The sequence below is a fragment of the Electrona antarctica genome (genome assembly GCF_951216825.1).
Source record: "Electrona antarctica genome assembly, chromosome: 19".
In the NCBI taxonomy this organism is placed as follows: Eukaryota; Metazoa; Chordata; class Actinopteri; order Myctophiformes; family Myctophidae; genus Electrona; species Electrona antarctica.
Window position 1 is genome coordinate 38211735 of NC_136800.1, and position 22266 is coordinate 38234000.

Genomic DNA, 22266 nt, shown 5'->3' on the forward strand with positions numbered 1-22266 from the left:
ATTTCTCATTCATTTAATTTGGTTGAGTTTTTCTGCGATTTGGCAATAACACTTGTACTACTTCATGCTTAAACTTTTCGTTTTATTGGATCCTTCATATGAAAATGTGGTTCCTTCCTTTTCTTTATGTACTGTAAAGCAGTAAACAGTGGGTACTTGCTATATTCAATATACATCTGAGCTGTTATTATTATATTTATATTTATATTATATGGATCCATTTTGACTTGAGTCTTTGGGAAAATACCAAACAGCCATTGGGTATATTATAGACTCTGCGGGGGGGGGGGGATTGGGGTGACATCAACATCTTCAGATATGCTGAATGTGGGTGCATGTGGGTCTATGCTGCATGTGGGTTTACCATTTTAGCTACACAGTAAAACCCTCAGGGCTAGTCTATCCATTTGTAGCCTCGGAAACCCAGACGTTTTTATTTCCAGGGAGGAAAAAAAAGTCTGGGGCAGAGTCCACTTCAATTTGGCATAGAGTAGCGCAAACGTCGATCACTCTCTGCTGATTTCTGATCGTCTGCACCTTTGTTAAATTGACGCACGCACACCCGTACAGACACACACTCCTCTCTGTCTCTCTGTCGCTCTAATTAATTAGTCTCATGTCCAGCAGCTGCGCACAGTTTCTGCCGGCGGATCCTGCCAGGAGCTGCCTATGCCATAGAAAGCATAGGTGAGTTCCAGGCTAATCCATTTGCAACTCTGAGAGCATACACATGTAACATAAGGGACCCATACGGGTCCATTTGGTTACCTTTGTACACTAATTTTACAGTGTTCGTTTTACTCTAACAGTTCCACATATAGCCACATACTACATGTGCTATTTCCCCTTGTGTGAGTTAGTGATAAAGTGTGTCTCTAATGAGTTGTGACAACTCCATTCCATCATTGCGTGATATGTTTGTACAGACTGAGCTATAGGCTGTGAAGAAAACAGCTGGCCCACGTCTCCTCGTTTGCTATCCAATGTGGAAAAAATATGATCTTATTATTGGCATTTAAACTATCTAGAAAAATATCACTTTCTATGAAGCCCATGTCTAGTATGATGCGTTATAAACATCCTACTATAAATGCACGAAAACTCTGTCCGATTCTCTGTCCGTCTGTATTTACAAATCCTGAGAACCATTCGATCGTCAGACTTTCAACTCAACGGGTCAATCAACGAGTCCGACAACCTGAGGGAGAGTCGGTCGGATAGTTGGCTGTCTGGAAACGCTGACTCGACTGACTCAACCGTGGGTCCGACCGACTCCACACCGGCCACTGCACCCCCTGCGGTGGTGTGGAACCATAAACCATAATAAGTGATAACCATTAAAGAATTGTATAATGACTTATAAGGTCAAATAATCGAATCATAGTGTATAATAATAGATTATAATACTTTTAAAACCAGTGTTATAATGCAGTAGTTTTCAACCCTTTTCATATCAAGGCCCATTATTCATTTGCCATTTGAGCCGATCAGAGATGCCCCCCTCCGCCCCTCCCCTCCCCTCCCTGGTAGAAAACAGCGGAGGAAACTGACGTCACTTTATTGAGAGGGACGCACCTCTGCACTGTAGCTCACTCCCACTCCTAGACCTGGGAATGTCTCATGTTCGCCCAGGCTTTCAATTTAAATGTTTTGAGCCGTAGCGAACAAAAATAAAAGCCTGGATACCAAGGCTAACAATAATGTAACAGAGTGTAAAATTAAACCAAATGGTTTAAAGATCTATAAGGGTCCATTTGGTTACCAACTCTCCATCATTTAGCTGGGGACCACCTGGAACCCCCTCGAGGACCACTGGTTGAAAACCAGTGTTATAATGGATTGCACATTGGCTAACTTACTTCCTGAGGATGGACTTTCTGATGACCAGTCCGTCCTCCAGGTCAGTCTCGTTGGCCATGAACAGCAGCCTCTTCCCCGACTCGTCCACACCCACAAAGTCCCTCGGCTCCGCTGCATCATGGGAGAAAACACACCGTTAACATCCCATCTCCACAAAGTCCCTCGGCTCCGCTGCATCATGGGAGAAAACACACCGTTAACATCCCATCTCCACAAAGTCCCTCTGCTCCACTGCATCATGGGAGAAAACACACCGTTAACATCCCATCTCCACAAAGTCCCTCTGCTCCGCTGCATCATGGGAGAAAACACACCGTTAACATCCCATCTCCACAAAGTCCCTCTGCTCCGCTGCATCATGGGAGAAAACACACCGTTAACATCCCATCTCCACAAAGTCCCTCTGCTCCACTGCATCATGGGAGAAAACACACCGTTAACATCCCATCTCCACAAAGTCCCTCTGCTCCGCTGCATCATGGGAGAAAACACACCGTTAACATCCCATCTCCACAAAGTCCCTCTGCTCCACTGCATCATGGGAGAAAACACACCGTTAACATCCCATCTCCACAAAGTCCCTCTGCTCCACTGCATCATGGGAGAAAACACACCGTTAACATCCCATCTCCACAAAGTCCCTCTGCTCCGCTGCATCATGGGAGAAAACACACCGTTAACATCCCATCTCCACAAAGTCCCTCTGCTCCGCTGCATCATGGGAGAAAACACACCGTTAACATCCCATCTCCACAAAGTCCCTCTGCTCCGCTGCATCATGGGAGAAAACACACCGTTAACATCCCATCTCCACAAAGTCCCTCTGCTCCGCTGCATCATGGGAGAAAACACACCGTTAACATCCCATCTCCACAAAGTCCCTCTGCTCCGCTGCATCATGGGAGAAAACACACCGTTAACATTCCTCCCTACAACAGCGGTTCTCCACCACTGGCGGGCCGCGAGGATACTGCAAATAATACCCCAAATAATCCGGGAAAATACTATGATTTTAGTAATAATATTAATATAACATTAACCCATTTAGACCGTACGACGTGTGGTACGTGTACACACGTCCTAGCGCATTTTCATTGATATCATCCGAGAGAAAAAATATTCTGCATTTTTTTCTTAGTTGGCCTCTCCTTCTGCACCATACTCCTTGCTCTTTCGCGCATGCGTGTTGTCGTTCACTTCCCTGTTTACTGTTCACAAAGAAAGGCTCGGCGCGCGAAATCTAAGGCAGTGATTCCCAACCTGTGTGCCGCGGCACTTTTATTGTGCCGTCTGAAATGCCCAAGTGTGCCGGCAAAGAAATGGAATGAATGTAACACCTCCCCAGACAACAATAGCTGGGCTGCATTCCATTGACAACTCGTCCATCACGGACACACAGACAATCGCCTGTCCATTTAGTGAAGCTACCCTCGGCCGTAGGAATGCTAATTTATGGCTAGACGTTCGCTGTTGTCACAATTCTTTAAGTTTGCCAAACGTAACTTTCAAGTGAAGTTTGGCACACACACACGCACACACACACACACACACACACACACACACACACACACACACACACACACACACACACACACACACACACACACACACACACACACACACACACAGCGAGGTAGCAGTGTGATGACGTTCTTAACTTAATGTGTGTGCAGTGCATGCACTCAAACTTTATTATTGATCATGCGTGACGTGATGAAAGCATGGTTTTGACCAGATGGATATACTAAGCTCTTCATTTCTGACTTCAACATGCCTCTCGTTCAAAATATGAAGCGAGCGGCCTGGGCCATGGCTCAGTGGTCCAGGCACCTTGGCTGGTAATCCAGTCTCAGCAGTGTGCCGCGGGTTCGACTCCCGATCCCGACGGCCTTTACTGCATGTCCTCCCCCCCATCTCTCTCCCCATTTCCTGTCAGCCTACTGTCTGTCCCTCCATAAAAAATATAACATAAAGGCGAAAGCCACAAAAATATATGAAGCGAGCAATGATCAGCGACTTTTATCGTAATCTTAGCGAGGTAAGCAAGCAAAAATATGTCTCCCGTTTTTTGTCCAGAATGAAGGGGGGGGGGGGGGGGAACTTACAGAGTAAAAGCGGCCATATCTTCCCGGCCCCCCAAGCTTCTATTTTGAAAGAAATCCCGGCGCTGATTGTGTAAATATTATTATTATTATTTTGTACACAAAATGTTGTCGGCAAAACCTTGAAAAATTAGTTTTTACTACGTTAGTTTCATTGATCAAAAATCAATCAATCGATTGATTGATCATTAAAATGAACATGCTTGAAAAGGCACGCGCCTGAGATTGACCAAAGTGCGGTACACAGTCAAATCAAAGTGTCACCAAAAACATTATGCTTTGTGCAGCAACATATCATTAATGATATGAAGGTCTTTGGTAAAAGATAGTCATATTTGTATTCATGGCCCAGCCGCAATCGCCCAGCTCTGCTATACGGCTTTGATGCAACAATCTAATCAGTTGTCACCATCATCGAGCAGAAACCTGTTAGTTACCTGTCTTCTTCTTGCCCTTCTGGCCAGGAACTGTCTCTGTGAACTCGTGTGCCTTGCTCATGAGCATGGACAGGGTGGCGTTGTGAGCTCTGAACAGATCCACCACCTCATGGAGCGCTACGTCCGTGATCAGGTCACAGCTGACCACCAGCACATCCGTCTGGGGAGGGAGGGGGGGGGTTGGAGATTGGTGAGGGGGAGAGAGAAGGAAATAAATAATCTTTGTGGTGCAAAAATGCGATTCACTTTTATCCCCTTTTGTTTTATTCCCAGAAGGACACCTTAAATCTTAAAGATAGCCTGATGAAGGCCGCATATGCCGAAACGTTGCTGTTTCCTTATTCAAAGTTGGTTCACTGCATTTGAAGACAGTGCGCGGGTGTTTGTTCCTTTTTCATTGTCGGGCACCGTACCTTCTCCGATGCACCTGTCGCCTGTAGGTGTGCAAAAGCCTTGCTTTTTATTGTTTTATTCCCAGAAAAACTAAACTTGTGTTGAGGAGAGATCCTTTTAACCAAACTAAATATTTACTATTTTATATTTTTTCACATATTATTTAGCATTTTTATATGCATGCATGTTCTCAATGTTTTGCGTTTTAATGATTTTAAACCCCATTTTATTTTGACGTTGTGTGGCAAAATGTGCCGTCCACACGCTCACGGTGCATTGTGAGCTTATTCACTATTTCTGGACTATTTGTAACACTTTTAGACTATAATGACATGCCCAAAACAGGGACGCCAGGTGGAAAAGTCAAAAGTGGCTCAAGTTCTCTGTTATTATACAGTATGTATGAGAAAAGGCCTATATTTGAGACATAACAAGCCGTTTCATTTTGATCTCAACTCAAAGTGTAAACATGTATCAAGTGGCGTCCACGTAACAAATACGTTGCATATATCTGACTTCTTGTTTGGAGCTAAACCAGTTACGGTTTGAAGTTATGTGCTGACATTTTGGCTACACTGTGTTGATGTAATGCCGACAGACACATGGCAAAAGTTATGCTTGTTGCATTGCTTCAAAATCACACATTTGCAATGTTTCTGCTTGATGTAAGTAGTTATAAGTGAGATTATTTTATAGCTGTGCAGATATTCATTGCCAACATGGGAACATCCAAAAAGTGGGGCTTCCCTTAAAGGACCACTTCACCACTTTTCAACATCTCTTCATATAATTGGTCCTCACTAATGTTCATGATAAAAAACATTTTTTCCTACTCAGTCTGTGTCTCATAGGAGGGCTTTGGGCAGTTCGGACACCCGTCCACCAGTGACATCATCATTAGGCAGATTTTTTTTTAAACAAGATTTGTTTTAAAATATATTTAGATTTGTATTATCGTGAGAACGATGGCTTCAACTTTTGCATTGCAACTTTTCAGGAAAAGAAAGCCTGCATCGATGATGTCACTGGTGGACGGGTTTCTGAACTGCCCACAGCCTTCCTATGAGACACAGACTGAGTAGGAAAAAATGGTGGTATTTTATCATGAACATTAGTTAGGACCAATTATATGAAGAGAAGTTGAAAAGTGGTGAAGTGGTCCTTTAACCAATATACTCATCATGAGAGTAAACACACACACACGCACAGGCACGCACGCACACATGCACACACATAGTACGTGTACCACTTGCAGTGCATGTGGGAAAAAAACATCACACAGAAAGTCCAGTCCGAAAAATGGTGCAGCGTTTTGCTTTAGGTGTGGAACTGTGGATTATTAAACCTTTATGTACACACAGGTAAATCCCGTTGAGACGCTAGATCCATGGAGTGCTGTCCAAAATAGCAGCAATACAAAAAGTGGCAACGGACAACATAAAAACACATGGATGCGTTGTCAGTCAGTCGTGCTGGTATGCATACAGTCTGAGTAAATATGAACACATGAGAACAATGGTGACGTTCCACAGGAAGGCTCTCATGCGAGAAGAGGCATGGACTGTGTTGCCTAACGACAGTCACAACAGAAAGGAGCTTATGATGGGGGGATAGATAGAGAGAGACACAGAGAGAGAGAGAGAGAGAGAGAGAGAGAGAGAGAGAGAGAGATGAAGATAAAGGAGGGAGAGTAGATTGAGGGGGAGACTACAATCAGGCATGAACCTACTTGACAAACCCTCAGCTCTTCCGATCCCAAGTTTAGCCTTGCTGGGTACAAAACACACACGCACGCGCACGCGCACACGCACGCGCACACGCACGCGCACACGCACGCGCACACAGGTAGGGGCCCAAGTTTGCTAAAACCTTTGAAAGCGACCGGTTTTATATTCCACCGCAAGGGCGGATAAAAAAAGCAGCTCTATACAAACTGTCGACGCATCACGGCGTGTTGTTGATCGGCTATTTTCAGGCGCATGAGACCAGCCGAGCAACGAACGGAATACATCAAGCCCTTAATAAATCCTATGTGGCTTTGTCATTGTTTCTGTTTTGAGAGTGTGTCTGCTTCCCATCTGCTGCTCCTGTGTCTGTTACCTCCCACTCACTCCCCCTTCACCTCTCTCTCTCCCACCCATCCTTCCACCTCTCTCTCTCCCACCCTTCCACCTCTCTCTCTCCCACCCACCCTTACAATGTACAATTTAGGCATTTAGCAGACGCTCTTAATCCAGAGCGACTTACATTAGGCAAGAACAAAAGCATGGGAATACATCACATATATAAAATGCATTTATCATGAAACATGCGTAAGCTAAGAACGTAACTAGAACATATCTATATAATGACACTATACATATAAACTATACATATATACTATACTATGCTATACATATGTACTATGATGTGCTATGACTACATACAATGCAATTATTGTGCTGTCTACATGACATGCTATAAGTCTGTTTCAAATGCTATCTAAGTCTAAAAAGTGCTATCTAAGGGGGTAGGATAAGTGCTATGGGCCATGATGGAGTCTGAAAAGGTGGGTCTTCAGACTACGGCGGAAGATTGGGAGTGATGCTGCAGTTCTGATTGCAACGGGGAGTGCATGCCACAGTTTTGGGGCCAGAAGGGAGAAGAGTTTGGGACGTGTGGAGCGTTGTCCCGGCGTTTTTAGTGAGGGTACTTCCAGCTTTCCTGCGTTGGCTGATCCGAGTGCGCAGGAGGGTTTGTAGGGTTCAATCATGCTTGCAAGATATGGGGGAGCCATACCTTTGGTTGCTTTGAATACCCTTCTACCTCTCTCTCTCTCCCACCCACCCTTCCACCTCTCTCTCCCACCCACCCTTCTACCTCTCTCTCTCCCACCCACCCTTCCACCTCTCTCTCCCACCCACCCTTCCACCTCTCTCTCCCACCCACCCTTCTACCTCTCTCTCCCACCCACCCTTCTACCTCTCTCTCTCCCACCAACCCTTCCGCCTCTCTCTCCCACCCACCCTTCCACCTCTCTCTCTCCCACCCACCCTTCCACCTCTCTCTCCCACCCACCCTTCCACCTCTCTCTCCCACCCACCCTTCCACCTCTCTCTCCCACCCACCCTTCCACCTCTCTCTCCCACCCACCCTTCCACCTCTCTCTCCCACCCACCCTTCCACCCACCCTTCCACCTCTCTCTCTCCCACCCACCCTTCCACCTCTCTCTCCCACCCACCCTTCCACCTCTCTCTCTCTCCCACCCACCCTTCCACCTCTCTCTCCCACCCACCCTTCCACCTCTCTCTCCCACCCACCCTTCTACCTCTCTCTCCCACCCACCCTTCCACCTCTCTCTCCCACCCACCCTTCTACCTCTCTCTCTCCCACCCACCCTTCCACCTCTCTCTCTCCCACCCACCCTTCCACCTCTCTCTCCCACCCACCCTTCCACCTCTCTCTCCCACCCACCCTTCCACCTCTCTCTCTCCCACCCACCCTTCCACCTCTCTCTCCCACCCACCCTTCCACCTCTCTCTCTCCCACCCACCCTTCCACCTCTCTCTCTCCCACCCACCCTTCCACCTCTCTCTCCCACCCACCCTTCCACCTCTCTCTCTCCCACCCACCCTTCCACCTCTCTCTCTCCCACCCACCCTTCCACCTCTCTCTCTCCCACCCACCCTTCCACCTCTCTCTCCCACCCACCCTTCCACCTCTCTCTCCCACCAACCCTTCCACCTCTCTCTCTCCCACCCACCCTTCCACCTCTCTCTCTCCCACCCACCCTTCCACCTCTCTCTCCCACCCACCCTTCCACCTCTCTCTCCCACCCACCCTTCTACCTCTCTCTCTCCCACCCACCCTTCCACCTCTCTCTCCCACCAACCCTTCCACCTCTCTCTCCCACCAACCCTTCCACCTCTCTCTCCCACCAACCCTTCCACCTCTCTCTCCCACCCACCCTTCCACCTCTCTCTCCCACCCACCCTTCCACCTCTCTCTCCCACCCACCCTTCCACCTCTCTCTCTCCCACCCACCCTTCCACCTCTCTCTCCCACCAACCCTTCCACCTCTCTCTCTCCCACCCACCCTTCTACCTCTCTCTCTCACCCACCCTTCCACCTCTCTCTCCCACCAACCCTTCCACCTCTCTCTCCCACCCACCCTTCCACCTCTCTCTCCCACCAACCCTTCCACCTCTCTCTCTCCCACCCACCCTTCCACCTCTCTCTCTCCCACCCACCCTTCTACCTCTCTCTCCCACCCACCCTTCCACCTCTCTCTCCCACCAACCCTTCCACCTCTCTCTCCCACCAACCCTTCCACCTCTCTCTCCCACCAACCCTTCCACCTCTCTCTCCCACCAACCCTTCCACCTCTCTCTCTCCCACCCACCCTTCCACCTCTCTCTCCCACCCACCCTTCCACCTCTCTCTCTCCCACCCACCCTTCCACCTCTCTCTCTCCCACCCACCCTTCCACCTCTCTCTCCCACCCACCCTTCCACCTCTCTCTCCCACCCACCCTTCCACCTCTCTCTCTCCCACCCACCCTTCCACCCACCCTTCCACCGCGTCGAGGGCTCCCATCTCTCCATCCTCCTCACTAGGGATGGGACTACAGTACAGATGTCCAATATTTGCTTTTATGCCGATGTTCGATTTTCCGATATTGTGACTTGATCATTTCACAATTCCTGTTTCCGATATCGACCAATACCGACACATGCAGGCTTTTTTATAATGATGCCCCACAGGGTGCATTGAGAAACGCAACAAGGCTTTCCAAATGTACATATTCTCTGTGCAAAATAAGAGAATAACATCAACTTAGTCCATTTAGACCTGAGGTCGATTAAAAAAGAAAAGAAAAAAGCCTTCTAAATCCTGAGTTTTCTGAAGAACTTTAGATTTTAATTTAAAAAAATGAAAGTCCGGCCCCTAGCCCATTGGCTTTCTGTGGCCACCTGAACAATTGAGTTGAATAGCCTGATTGAAACCCTCTATTAGTCAAACGGATGTGTAAAGAGCACACTTGGTACGCTCTTTTGCCACTCTCTACACCAAATCTCTTATAGCCGATCTATAAGTGGCTAACATTTTAATTTGAAGAGATTTTGATTATCACAATATCGTTGTCGTGACAATTCCCCCCTCAAAGTGGGGTCCTTGGAGCGGTTCTAGGGGTCCTAACTAGGCACGAAAACGATTGAGCACCACTGTCTGCTCCACGCTCCAGGCTCGTCAGTGCTCGGGAGGTGATGGGACATCACCTCCCTGATGGGAAAGCGAGATGGCTACCACGGTGGGAGGGGAGGAGGACATGGTAGGGAGAAGAACGGAGAAGGAGAAGCGATGGAGAGTAATGGAAAAAGACATGAGGTGGAGAGTAAGGGGGGGTAAGAGGGGTTGGTTCTGTACAGTCAGTCTCCATGGCTCATTGGGGGGAGAAGGCCTGGAGCCAGGGGCCCCAAAACACCCACATCCCTCCCTGAGCCCCGCTTCGGCTGGCTGACGCTGCTAGCTAGGCCGTGACACCCGTCTGTGTGCTGCTTCTGCATGCGGCTCGAGCACACACATGACACACATGCTATGTTTATAGCATACACACACACACACACACACACACACACACACACACACACACACACACACACACACACACACACACACACACACACACACACACACACACACACACACACACACACACACACACACACACACACACACACACACACACACACACACACACACACACACATGGCCAACAGATAGCTGGCTCGGAGGCTGTTTTAAGACGCCACGGTCGCTCCCCTCCCTACTGTAGCTAATGTCAAAGGTCAATGTTAAATGGATGGCCGGGGTGTTGGCAGTGGCCCCTTTTGTACAATATGGATGTTTGGGTAACACACAGCACTAATACTGGTATGGAAAGCCTTGGTCTGCAAAATGGACCGGTGAGGGTACATTTTTACACTAGCAGAGTTACAGTGCGCGAAAAATACAAAACATTAGTGTTAGTGCTTTGAACATAAACAAAGCCGACCAAACTGCCTAGTATTGCCTATTACATGTAGTTCGATCTAACAAAACCATTTGTGTAGTCGTGATGCCAAAATAAACTTGCACAACTGAAACAACTTCGTGAACCGATTAGTCTGTCGTCTCCGGTCGAGGAAGACAAAATCACTTTCTGAATGTCGGGGGCTATAGAGACAAGCTCTACTAGCTTGTCACTTGAGTCCTTCATTTCAACTTGTTTTGCCAACTATGTGAGCACTTTGGACACTGTCTACACTGTCTGTGGAGATAATTCAAACATACTTTAAATGATACTAATGTTGTAAACCATACTACTAAGACATATCCGTCTCCAAGACTACTTCAAATGGCCTGGTGCAAAACGTAAGAGCCATTATATCAGAGAACGTGGATGACTCGGCTAAACCATTTAACCACTTTAGTCCTAATTTATACTTCACTGTATGACGTGTGTCAAAAATCTACAAGCTCACAACACATCACATCTGATTTCTTACATCTGGGTTCTAAGAACCCTATACACTTGACCAGGGTCTCATAGGGGTCTATTCTGGGCCCCTTACCTTTTTCCATCTACACCCAATTTCTTCGCCAAAAATAGCTGACAAAATATCTCCAAATATCTCCAAGCTCACAAGCCCTTGAGCTCGAATGTATTATGCATCCAGAGATTAAAATAGGGTGCATTTTGCATCCCAAAACGCAGTTTATAGTTAAGGGACGCAATAAAACAACGACCTCTGCATCCACGGGATGCACTACTGTACTGTACTACTGTTTTTTTATTCTAGTTTATCTTGCTAGCTTTAGTTATAATAATCATTTCTTCTTCTGTTTTCTACATGAATATAACCATTATAACCATATAAAATGAAATGGGAGTTAAATGCTGGAATTTGTAAAAATAGCAAAATATGACTCCTAACGTCGTTGAAGTGGGACTCATAAAATGTCCCTGGGACTCATCTAAAAGACCATCCCTGCATCCCGGGACTCATTACATTGAAAACCCATTTACATCACTGTGCATCTGAGCATAATACATATAATATATTTTCCGAATGATTCCTCCTATTATGACACACCCAGAATAGGGACTCAGAGGTTGAAGTGTTTAACTGTTTGCCTTCAATGAATGCCTAAAATAGGGATGCCAGGTTTTAATGAGGACACAGAGGTCAATATGCTTCAAATAATCGTTTCTACTGTTTGCAATAGATTTGGGGGACACAGCCTGACACTACCGAAAGTGTGCTGCATGTCCGCTTAATATTGTGCCAGGGACCCACATACATACATATACAAAATGTTTCAAACATAATTCCCAATATTTCACCAGATCTTTTTGAGTATTCAATCAACCAATCAAAAGAAGTTGAAATGATTTGTATGCTATATGGAGTCATTTTGCAGGGGATTTGCTGTGTGATCATGCAACAAAGTCACTTATTTTGGGCGTGTTTTGGAACACCTGCCTGCTTGTGTTTCTCTAGCAAACAAACTCTGGCAACAGCGATTCAAACTCTCCAACACACATAACACACCTCTGCCCACCCAGCCAGGACTATCTTCATTAGCTTCAGCTATTCTCAGTATCCCAGCTATGTAATAACATGGAAGCCAAGGACAGTTTGGGCCCATGTATGAGAATAATGGGAATTCCATTGAGATATCGCTTACACTACACCCAGAATTAGACTAGAGCTAAACCTCCATCAGTCATTTTACTAACTAGGCTCCATTGATGTGCTAAGTGTGTGTGTGTGTGTGTGTGTGTGTGTGTGTGTGTGTGTGTGTGTGTGTGTGTGTGTGTGTGTGTGGTGTCCATTTGGCTGTCCAGTGACGTGCGCTGTCAGCAGACAGACTAATCCCACCATTAGTACCAGCAGCCCCAATGACTGAGACAACCTTTCCCCTGAGACAGAGGAGGGAGGAAGGAAGGGAGGGAGGGAGGGAGGGAGGGAGGGAGGGAGGGAGGGAGGAAGGAAGGAAGAAAGGAAGGAAGGAAGGAGGAAATAAGGAATGAGTCCAGATAGTCTTAGAGTATATATTAATAGAGACGGCACCCGGAGGAAACCCTGAGGCGAAATGGACATAGTGGCCGAATTTGGTATTGCAGCGCTGGCCCAAGCACATGAACGCGCTGGTCCGTTGACTATCATTGCGCACGTTCATGATGACACGTGAACGCTGTTTCATACGTGACCGCGTGCAATGATAGTCAACGGCAGCGCATTCATGTGTTTGGGCCCAATCCATCCCAGAATGCACTCTGTTCCTACCCGGAAGGAGGAGTGAAATCACCTCATGTGCTTTTGAGCAACTTAATGCAAGTGGATGGGAGGAGAAATCCGGTGCCATCTCTATTAATATATACTCTAAGCAGATAGTAAGTAAGGAATCAGAGGGAACAAGGGCAGAAGCCAGCCCCTTAAAGCCTATTCTTAGTTGACCAGATTCACAAGTAGGACCCTTCCTGTTTTCACTCTAAAATAAATAATCCTTGCGGACGATGCATGCTCACGTGTTGCAACGTGAAGCATTGAGCGCTTGTACTGTAGATCTGCATTTTCTTTTGCAGAATGTTAGCCCCAGAATAGTGATGCTAATGAAAGGTTCAAATTGTGAATGGAAGGAGGCAGGGAACAAGGGAAGGAGGCAGGGAACAAGAGAATAGGAGTGAAAGAAAGAAGAGTAGAACAGAAGTAGAAGCAGAATTGAGGCCTTTTCAGACGGGGAGCGAGTGACGCAGACGTTGTCGCCTGGATCAGCGACAGGTCTGCTCATGAGGGGCGGGGCGCATAGCGACAGGTCTGCTCATGAGGGGCGCGGCGGGGCGCATAGCGACAGGTCTGCTCATGAGGGGCGCCGGGCGCATAGCGTAAAATAAAGCTCACCACAATCTAGGTCTAGTCACCCGCCGCGGGCATGTGCACAAAACGAGCACGCACGAGACTATTTCACGGGACCACGCACGTGAAAATACGCTTGCGTGATTGCCCCTCAACTTCTCCGCACGTCCAAAATAAACGCAAGCCTCTCATTGATGAATCACTAGGCACGTCAGTCGCTCCCCGTCTATGGAAGCACACGCACACCGTATTTTCCCCCTTGCTCCCCCCTCTAGTTTTGTTTCTTTCAACTAAAACACACAAAAAATGCCCACTGTTTTACACCTGTAAACATGTGATGCGACAATTAAAGTGATTCTTATTCAAAGCAGGGTCCTTGAGTAGCTTCCATTTCCAAATGACAGACCTCACAGGTCTGTAACTCTGAGCATAGGGAAGCAAGTTAGCAAACGGTGCGCTTGGTTCCATATGCACTCTCAGAGTTATGGGAGGGGTCTCCTCCTTGAAATTAAAAACGTTTGAGAACCACTGGAGGAGGAGGAGGAGGTGATGTGGAGAACATGTGATGTGTTTAATGGGTGATGGAGGATGAGGTGCAGGTTGACCTGTGGGGGTCAAACCCCCCGAGCACAGCCTGCTCTGCTCTGCTCTGCAAGCAGGCGACAGGAAACTGCCACGGTGCAACCGGTAGGCGTCTGCATCAGATCAACCGACACTGGCAAACCCCAGCATCTTTCAACTCTCTCTCTCTGCCTCTTGTCTTGTTTCACGTGCACGCACACTCACTCACGCACACACGTTCTCACGTAGACACGTTGGGCACATTCAGAGATATAGCAGATATGCACCAAACGTGCACAGTCTCGTGGACATGCGCACGCGCACACACGCACACACACACACACACACACACACAAAGGCGACAGCAGAGTGGAGTCAGCTGGAGGGTCAACTGACAAGAGACACTCTGGCCTTTCAACAGCCATGATCTCTGCTGGACAGGTCAGGACCACACACATGCATACATACCCACACACACACACACACACACAGTTACACGTATGCACACAAGAGGACACCCAAAAACACATGCGTGTGGTCTCTCTCCGCTGTCAAATAGGAGTTTACTCTTGCACATTCCGGCGGTCGATGACACCGATCCATAACTACTGTTTACGGCTGCAGGTTGCAGGGATCTCCGTGTCAACTACGTAAGCTCTTTTTAACCCGCTCAACGTCGTAATGTGAAATGACCACACGTCGTGAGCCTGTCGTGTAGATCGGCTATTTTCTGCCAACTATTCGCCTATTATTATAGCATGCGCACAACAGGGGCACTAGCTAGGGCCCCCCCCCCTGGCTTTAAAGACACACACAAAAAGATTACTATTTTCAAATATTTTCTGATCTTTTTTTTATTTTGTATAATTCACATTATTTGTTTTTTTCTGATCTTTTTTTAAAATAATGACGATGATTTCATTGTATTTATACATATGGTCTCTGTCCGGTGGAAACTGTTAAGTGTTACTAGGTCAGTATTCAAATTCAGAAGCATGAAAAGCTGCGGATCTGCTACAGTACGCTACTTCTGATGCTTCCGTGTGATGCTGTAGTATGATCAAGTAGGGCAGGGGTGGGCAACTGGCGGCCCGGGGGCCACATGCGGCCCCCACCTTCACTTAATGCGGCCCCCACCTTCACTTAATGCGGCCCGCAGGTTAATATCAGAATACTGATATAGTATTGATTTGCAAACATGACCCGCTTTAATTACTTCAGTCTAAATTAGTAGCTCATTGCTTCAACACAAGTATAATTAAAGGCATTTGAAATTACATAAAAATGTTAATTTTCAGGATTCCAATTCAAAAATAGCAAAAATGTAAGATTTCAATTCGAGTATAGCAAAAATAGCCGATCTACAAGCTCAAAACGCGTCGCAGTGCGACGCGTTTTGAGCTTGTAGATCAGCTATTTTTGCTACGACAGTAATATATGGCCCTAGGGAGTGAGAATGGAACTATAGTGGCCCTCTCCATCGTCAAAGTTGCCCACCCCTGAAGTAGGGCTTCTGCCCGATCGCAGCGATATATATTTGTATTTTTCGAATGACTTTTCTATAATTTCCAATTAGCTTTTTGTCATCCCTCCATGATGAATGATGAGTTATAATTACTATAATTACAAGTATTAGTACAACAGCCTATTAACCCATTTAGGCCTGACGTCGAAATAAAAAAAACGTTCGCTCTGAAAGAATATATATTCAAAGATTTGTGCCGCATTTTTACGATTTTTCAAAAATAGCAGACCTACAAGTTCATAGCGTGCCACTCGGTGGCGCGCTATGAACTTGTAGATCTGCTATTTTTCAATAGCTAAAGTATAACATAATGCTTAGTTAATACACCAAAAGGGGTTCCCGCCCAAAATGGGGTAATGAATTCTTCATTCAGTCAGAAACACTTGAAGCTTTGAGCCCAAAGCACAAATTAATGTTTTTGGATGAATTCACAATAAACAAGAGGGGATAAAAAGCATGGTACAGTACCACTAGGGCTGTTATACTGCTGGTGTATTTCTGTTTGCTTCGTAATCACAAATTGCACAGGGCAGTTATGGCAAATAACTTAACCCATTTTGACCTGAGATCAGATTCTAAAAATGTCTTCTACATCCTGACAGTTTTCTGAAAAAGCTATGTTTCTATGTCAGTCGTTCTTCGATTTTTCAAAAATAGCAGACCTACAAGCTCATAGCGCGCCACTCGGTGGCGTGCTATGAGCTTGTAGATCTGCTATTTTTCAATAGCTAAAGCATAACATGATGCTAACACCAAAAGGGGTTCCCGCCCAAAATAACTTAAAGATGGAGTGCACAGGGCAGTTATGACAAATAACTTAAAGATGGAGTGCACAGGGCAGTTATGACAAATAACTTAAAGATGGAGTGCCGTGATTTGTTCCCTCCAAAAACATGATCATCAGGTACTATGATGATTATACTAGGAAGAAGATTTCTTTCAAAAAAGTGTACAGAAAGTGTTAAAATTATGTTTTTTATGTGGCCACACCCACCAGTTAATTATGTAGGCCTATACCTTAGCACCACCCAGAGACATCTACTAGAGGAGTTACGATATAGAGGGGGCAGAAACCGAGCACTCGAGCGCTGTTGATGCAGCCTAAACTGAGCCAAGCTGGATACATTGTTTTCAACGAGGGCGGCGCAAACAAGAGCTATTTTAATGTGTGCAACATGACAACTGTTTTAAAGTATTGTACAGTAACAACTAAAGTCTCTTTAATGTTTATGTTGTACTATTACTACAAAACAATTTAAAATAAAGTCCAGGACTTATATCTGCTCATTTCTCTGTGTCATCACTCCCAATTTCACTTGTTAGTGTGGTTGCTGTAGGCCACACACTATTGTTCTCGGCCCGAGATTATAATTTTTTTAACCTGCTTTTTGTTAACTTCTGCACAACAGAAACGTTTAGCTTTTGGTCATGCTTCACACACTGTGGTCACTGTTGTCATGCTTCACATGACATCACAATAAATAATATAAATGGTGAGACGGAATTCAGTTCCCAGTGGATTCCTCGGGGCTCGTTTCAGTGGATCCACACTTGCAACTTTCTAGTTTAATCTGCATCCTGTGTGAGTTCTCTCTCCAGACATGGTAAATGGTAAATGGTGCATTTATATAGCGCCTTTATCCAAGGTGCTTTACAGAGATTGTGCATTACATTCACCCGTTCACACACACATTCATACACCGATGGCAGCGAAAACCATGCAAGGCACCAACTAGCACATCGGGAGCAATTTGGGGTTCAGTGTCTTGCTCAAGGACACTTCGACAGTAACTCTGGGGGAGCCCGGGTTCGAACTGGCAACCTCACGGTTACCATCCAGCCACTCTACCCCTGAGCCACCGCCGCCCCGACATGGTAACTCCTGTCACTGAACAAACACTATAGCAATGAGTACTATCAGAATATAGGGCTATTTAACACTTATTTCTAACATCAAACTATCCCTTACCCTACCCGAAACAGTGTGGTAAAAGGGTTTTAGGGAGAGTGTCCGATCACTGATCATTTTGCCTCGACAACCTCAAAGTTAACAAACAAAACCCAGATCAAGCAAAGTAGTTTAGGGGTGATTGGCAAGATTAGGCGGCGAGCAGCAGCAGTCTTTGGGAGTCCTGGCAGAAAGCAAGGAGAAGTGCCAATAATCCCAACCGCCGCCCGCCTTAATGAGGAATGTCAGCTGCTCCCTACAGGACAGAGGTTGCAATGACCAGGTGCAATGCACACAAACACTCCTCTCTCACATCGCCACTGTCGGGTAGGAAACCTATGTTTTCTGAAAAAGCTATGTTTCTATGTCAGTCGTTCTTCGATTTTTCAAAAATAGCAGACCTACAAGCTCGTAGCGCGCCACTCGGTGGCGCGCTATGAGCTTTAGATCTGCTATTTTTCAATAGCTAAAGCATAACATAATGCTAACACCAAAAGGGGTTCCCGCCCAAAATGGGTTAAAAACATTTACCAAAGTAGTGAAAATAAGCAGATCTACAAGCTCACGACGCGTTTTGTATGATGAAGCAAGGCATTAATTTACAGAAAAATAAATAAAACATAAAGCATTACAATTTGGAGATACAAGGTTTCTAAAATGGTAAATGGTGCATTTATATAGCGCCTTTATCCAAGGCGCTTTACATAGATTGTGCATTACATTCACCCATTCACACACACACATTCATACACCGATTGCGGCAGGTAGCCATGCAAGGTACCAACCAGCACATCGGGAACAATTTGGGGTTCAGTGTCTTGCCCAAGGACACTTCGACATGTAGCCAGGAGGAGCTGGGATTCGAACCGCCGACCCATGGATCATTGGACGACCTGCTCTACCTCTTGAGCCACAGTCGCCCCGTGGTTTCTGCCTGACAGCAACGATATGTACAAAAAAATACACTTTATTTGCACACTGCCTCTGTCAGTACTTTTCACATATGGTCCTTATATCGCATTTTGATTCTTGTTTGTAGGTTACCGGACCCCGGTTTTATCGATTGTCTGTTAAACTGTACTCATTTTGTTTTAACTGTTTATAGCTGATTATCTGTGGTTTTGTTCAGACTGATTTGTGTAGGGCCCACACTGCAAGTTTCCCCATGAGGGACATTAAACATCTGAACTTAACTGAGAAGCCACAGATTTGATCCTCACAACAGACACTGGACCTGTAACAGCTAACCCCTTGTCTTAAAGTAAGACATGTCCTTAACCCCCTTAAACCCGACCGGGATTACCCAGGGGTCTGTACTTGGCCCCCTCCTTTTCCCCCCTCTACAATCAAATCTCTTTGTCAAAAAATACCCCAGCTCGTAGATCATATATTGTCGGTGAAACGTAAGACTATTTTACCGAATGTGTCAATTATTAATCTCTCAAGACAGATTCTCCCAACAGCAGAATCTGTCAGCACTACTACCTTAAACATGCAATGATGTTGTTAGTAGGAAGAAACACAGAAGCACAGAAGTTCCCGTTTAACACAAAAAGACGGGTTGTGCCCCCATTGGCTAAAACAAGAGACATTTTTGTTCTTTTACTGAATTGGTTCCCGGATTGTTCTATTATGACAGAGAATAGGGATGCTAGGTATTCGTGTGGTTTAACCCATTTTGGGCGGGAACCCCTTTTGGTGTTTTAAACATTATGTTATAATTTCGCTATTGAAAAATAGCAGATCTACAAGCTCATAGCGCGCCACCGAGTGGCGCGCTATGAACTTGTAGATCTGCTATTTTTGAAAAATCGTTAAAATGTGCCTCAAATCTTTCCGAAAATTGTCATGATTTAGAAAACTTTTTTTTTTAATATCGACGTCAGGCCTGAATGGGTTAAGTGTAACGCTACTGTATCACGGCCATGCCAGAACCAGGGACCTAGAGGAAAGTCAAAAGGGAAGGGGGGGGTACCAGAGGGAGGGAAAAGAGAAGGCATGGGTCTAGTCTTCATTCAACCGCATCTCCTGTGTCCCGCTCACATGCAAAAGCTTCGTTTGGATCTCCCAGTCCTGCTCTGCCAAAGCGCTCTTCGTCTTAGCGGCATTAATGTTTGTGCGACGGACACATCTGAACACACTTTTCAATCGGTGGCTCTAAAAAAAACAGTGTTGCCAAGTCCGCTCCGACTTTGGACTTATTTATGCTTCCTTCCTGAACATTTTCAGGACCCCCGAATGTATATGTATGTGTCCGTGGACCCCATTTATAAACATTTTGTGCCAGGGACCCCAATACAAGATTTGTCTATTTAAAATGTTTCAAAAACAAATTATGTTTTCATGATTTAAAACTGAAAAGAAATCTACAAGACCATAACGTATCGACACGGTGTGAGCTTGTAGATTGGCGGATGAAATAGGTGTGTGTGTGTGTGTGTGTGTGTGTGTGTGTGTGTGTGTGTGTGTGTGTGTGTGTGTGCACGCCAAATCTGCACATGTGGTCTAGTCACTTCTTTTGGGCTTGTTTTCATAGACTGCGTGTTTGTCTTGTAAAATCTGGCAACACTGCTGAAAACGCTCGCTCCTCTCTGTCTTAGGCCACATCGACTCAAGACGCCAGCTGATCAAACCCGGTTGACAATGCAAACGTCAAAGGGACTTAACCCATCCAGGCCTGACGTCGAAATTAAAAAAAAATGTTTTCTAAATCATGACAATTTTCTGAAAGATTTGAGGCACATTTTAACGATTTTTCAAAAATAGCAGACCTACAAGTTCATAGCGCGCCACTCGGTGGCGCGCTATGAGCTTGTAGATCTGCTATTTTTCAATAGCTAAATTATAATATAATGTTTAAAACACCAAAAGGGGTTCCCGCCCAGAATGGGTTAAGCAGTCACAGCAAGACAATACGGCCATGTAAAGTACTCCTTTCAAAAGTTAAGCCCCTATGCGAAGGATGCAAGTTATTATTTTGGGGCATATCCATTTTATTCATGTAACGTCACCGTAGCTGATGACTGAAGCAAACCCCTTCAGAAATGTGGTTGTTAATCATTGTCCTGAATAAAGCTAGAGGGGATCGACCCACTAAACACACCCAGACTCCACAACGATTCCTGTAAGTATTTTTGTTTGATAGGTTACACCAAATCCCTTTGTGGGATTTGTGTAAAGTGGCATGCGTTTGTATTTGTGAGAGTGTGTGTGTGTGTGTGTGTGTGTGTGTGTGTGTGTGTGTGTGTGTGTGTGTGTGTGTGTGTGTGTGTGTTACTTAGCATGTTAGGACAATATGTCGTTTCCCCACAAGCATACTAGTAAATAGATTGTGTGAGGTCCTTTTTCGTGGTCCTTGCAATGGAAATGTTTGATAGTTAAAAAAAAATACTTTCAGACATCAGAGTTTACAATTAGAAAAGGATTCGGGTTGGGAGTCAGGGTCAGGATTAGACATTAACCCATTTAGGTCTGACGTCGAAATTTATAAAATGTCTTCTAAATCCTGACAGCTTTCTGTCAGGATTTGCACCACATTTTCACGATTTTTCAAAAATAGCAGACCTACAAGCTCATAGCGCGCCACTCGGTGGCGCGCTATGAGCTTGTAGATCTGCTATTTTTCAATAGCTAAATTATAACATAATGTTTAAAACATCAAAAGGGGTTCCCGCCCAAAATAGGTTAAGAGGATAGATTTGGGGGTGGGGGTTTAGAGTCATGCCTCATTTATAAATGCAACTTTTCAGCTATTTTCAATGGCATCCTAAAATGTTGATGTCCTCACAAGTGCAGCGATACAACCGTGTGTCCGTGTGTGCGTGTGCGTGCGTGCGTGCGTGCGACAGTTTGTTTGAGTGATCTCCACACAGGGATTTGGCAGGCTATTGCTCGGGTTGCTCACTCATCACCCTACAGTGTGTGGACGTTGGAGTGTGTGTGTAACTCAATGCCTCTAATCTAGCCGGCTGCTCAAAGGATTAGGAACCCAAGCATTCTCAATGGGAGCATGCTGGAGCTAGTCCCGTTCTCTCTCTCAGTGTGTGTGTGTGTGTGTGTGTGTGTGTGTGTGTGTGTGTGTGTGTGTGTGTGTGTGTGTGTGTGTGTGTGTGTGTGTGTGTGTGTGTGTACTGTTCTTGTGAGGGCCAAATGTCTCCACAAGTATATTTTTTACAATTAGGAACAGATTCACATTGGGGTTAGGATTAGAACTGGGCATTTAGAGGTTAGGGTATTTGTTATGCTTGATTTATACTTGTGTTGCGCACCGCAAATACCTGATGTACAAGCTCTCAATGTGTTGCAACGTGACGTGTTCAGAGCTTGTAGATCAACTATTTTCAGTTAATAGTAAAAATGGCCTAAAAGGTAAAAGTAGCGATGCACCGAAAGGGAAATTCTTGGCCGAAACCGAATACCGAATATCCGAATATGATTAATATTTTATATCTTTTTTCCTACCATTGCTGTCATGGCCGTACCTTAAAGCTACCTGATTTATGGCAAAATCAATGGTTATGGCAAAACCTAACTTAACTCATCCATCGCCAAGGACTT

General features: G+C 45.6%; 1 protein-coding gene across 1 annotated transcript in view; it reads right to left on the reverse strand.

Moving 5' to 3' along the window:
• The window catches only part of eif2b3 (eukaryotic translation initiation factor 2B, subunit 3 gamma), a gene marked incomplete at its 3' end in the record, with an annotated part of 51602 nt that overhangs the window by 16957 nt on the left and 12379 nt on the right, over positions 1-22266 (reverse strand). Inside the window, exons 4-5 of the mRNA XM_079529346.1 lie at positions 4400-4559; positions 1860-1971 (exon numbers count right to left, since the gene is read on the reverse strand). Coding sequence (XP_079385472.1) covers positions 1860-1971; positions 4400-4559 — 272 coding nt within the window. The remainder of the gene's footprint in view (positions 1-1859; positions 1972-4399; positions 4560-22266) is intronic.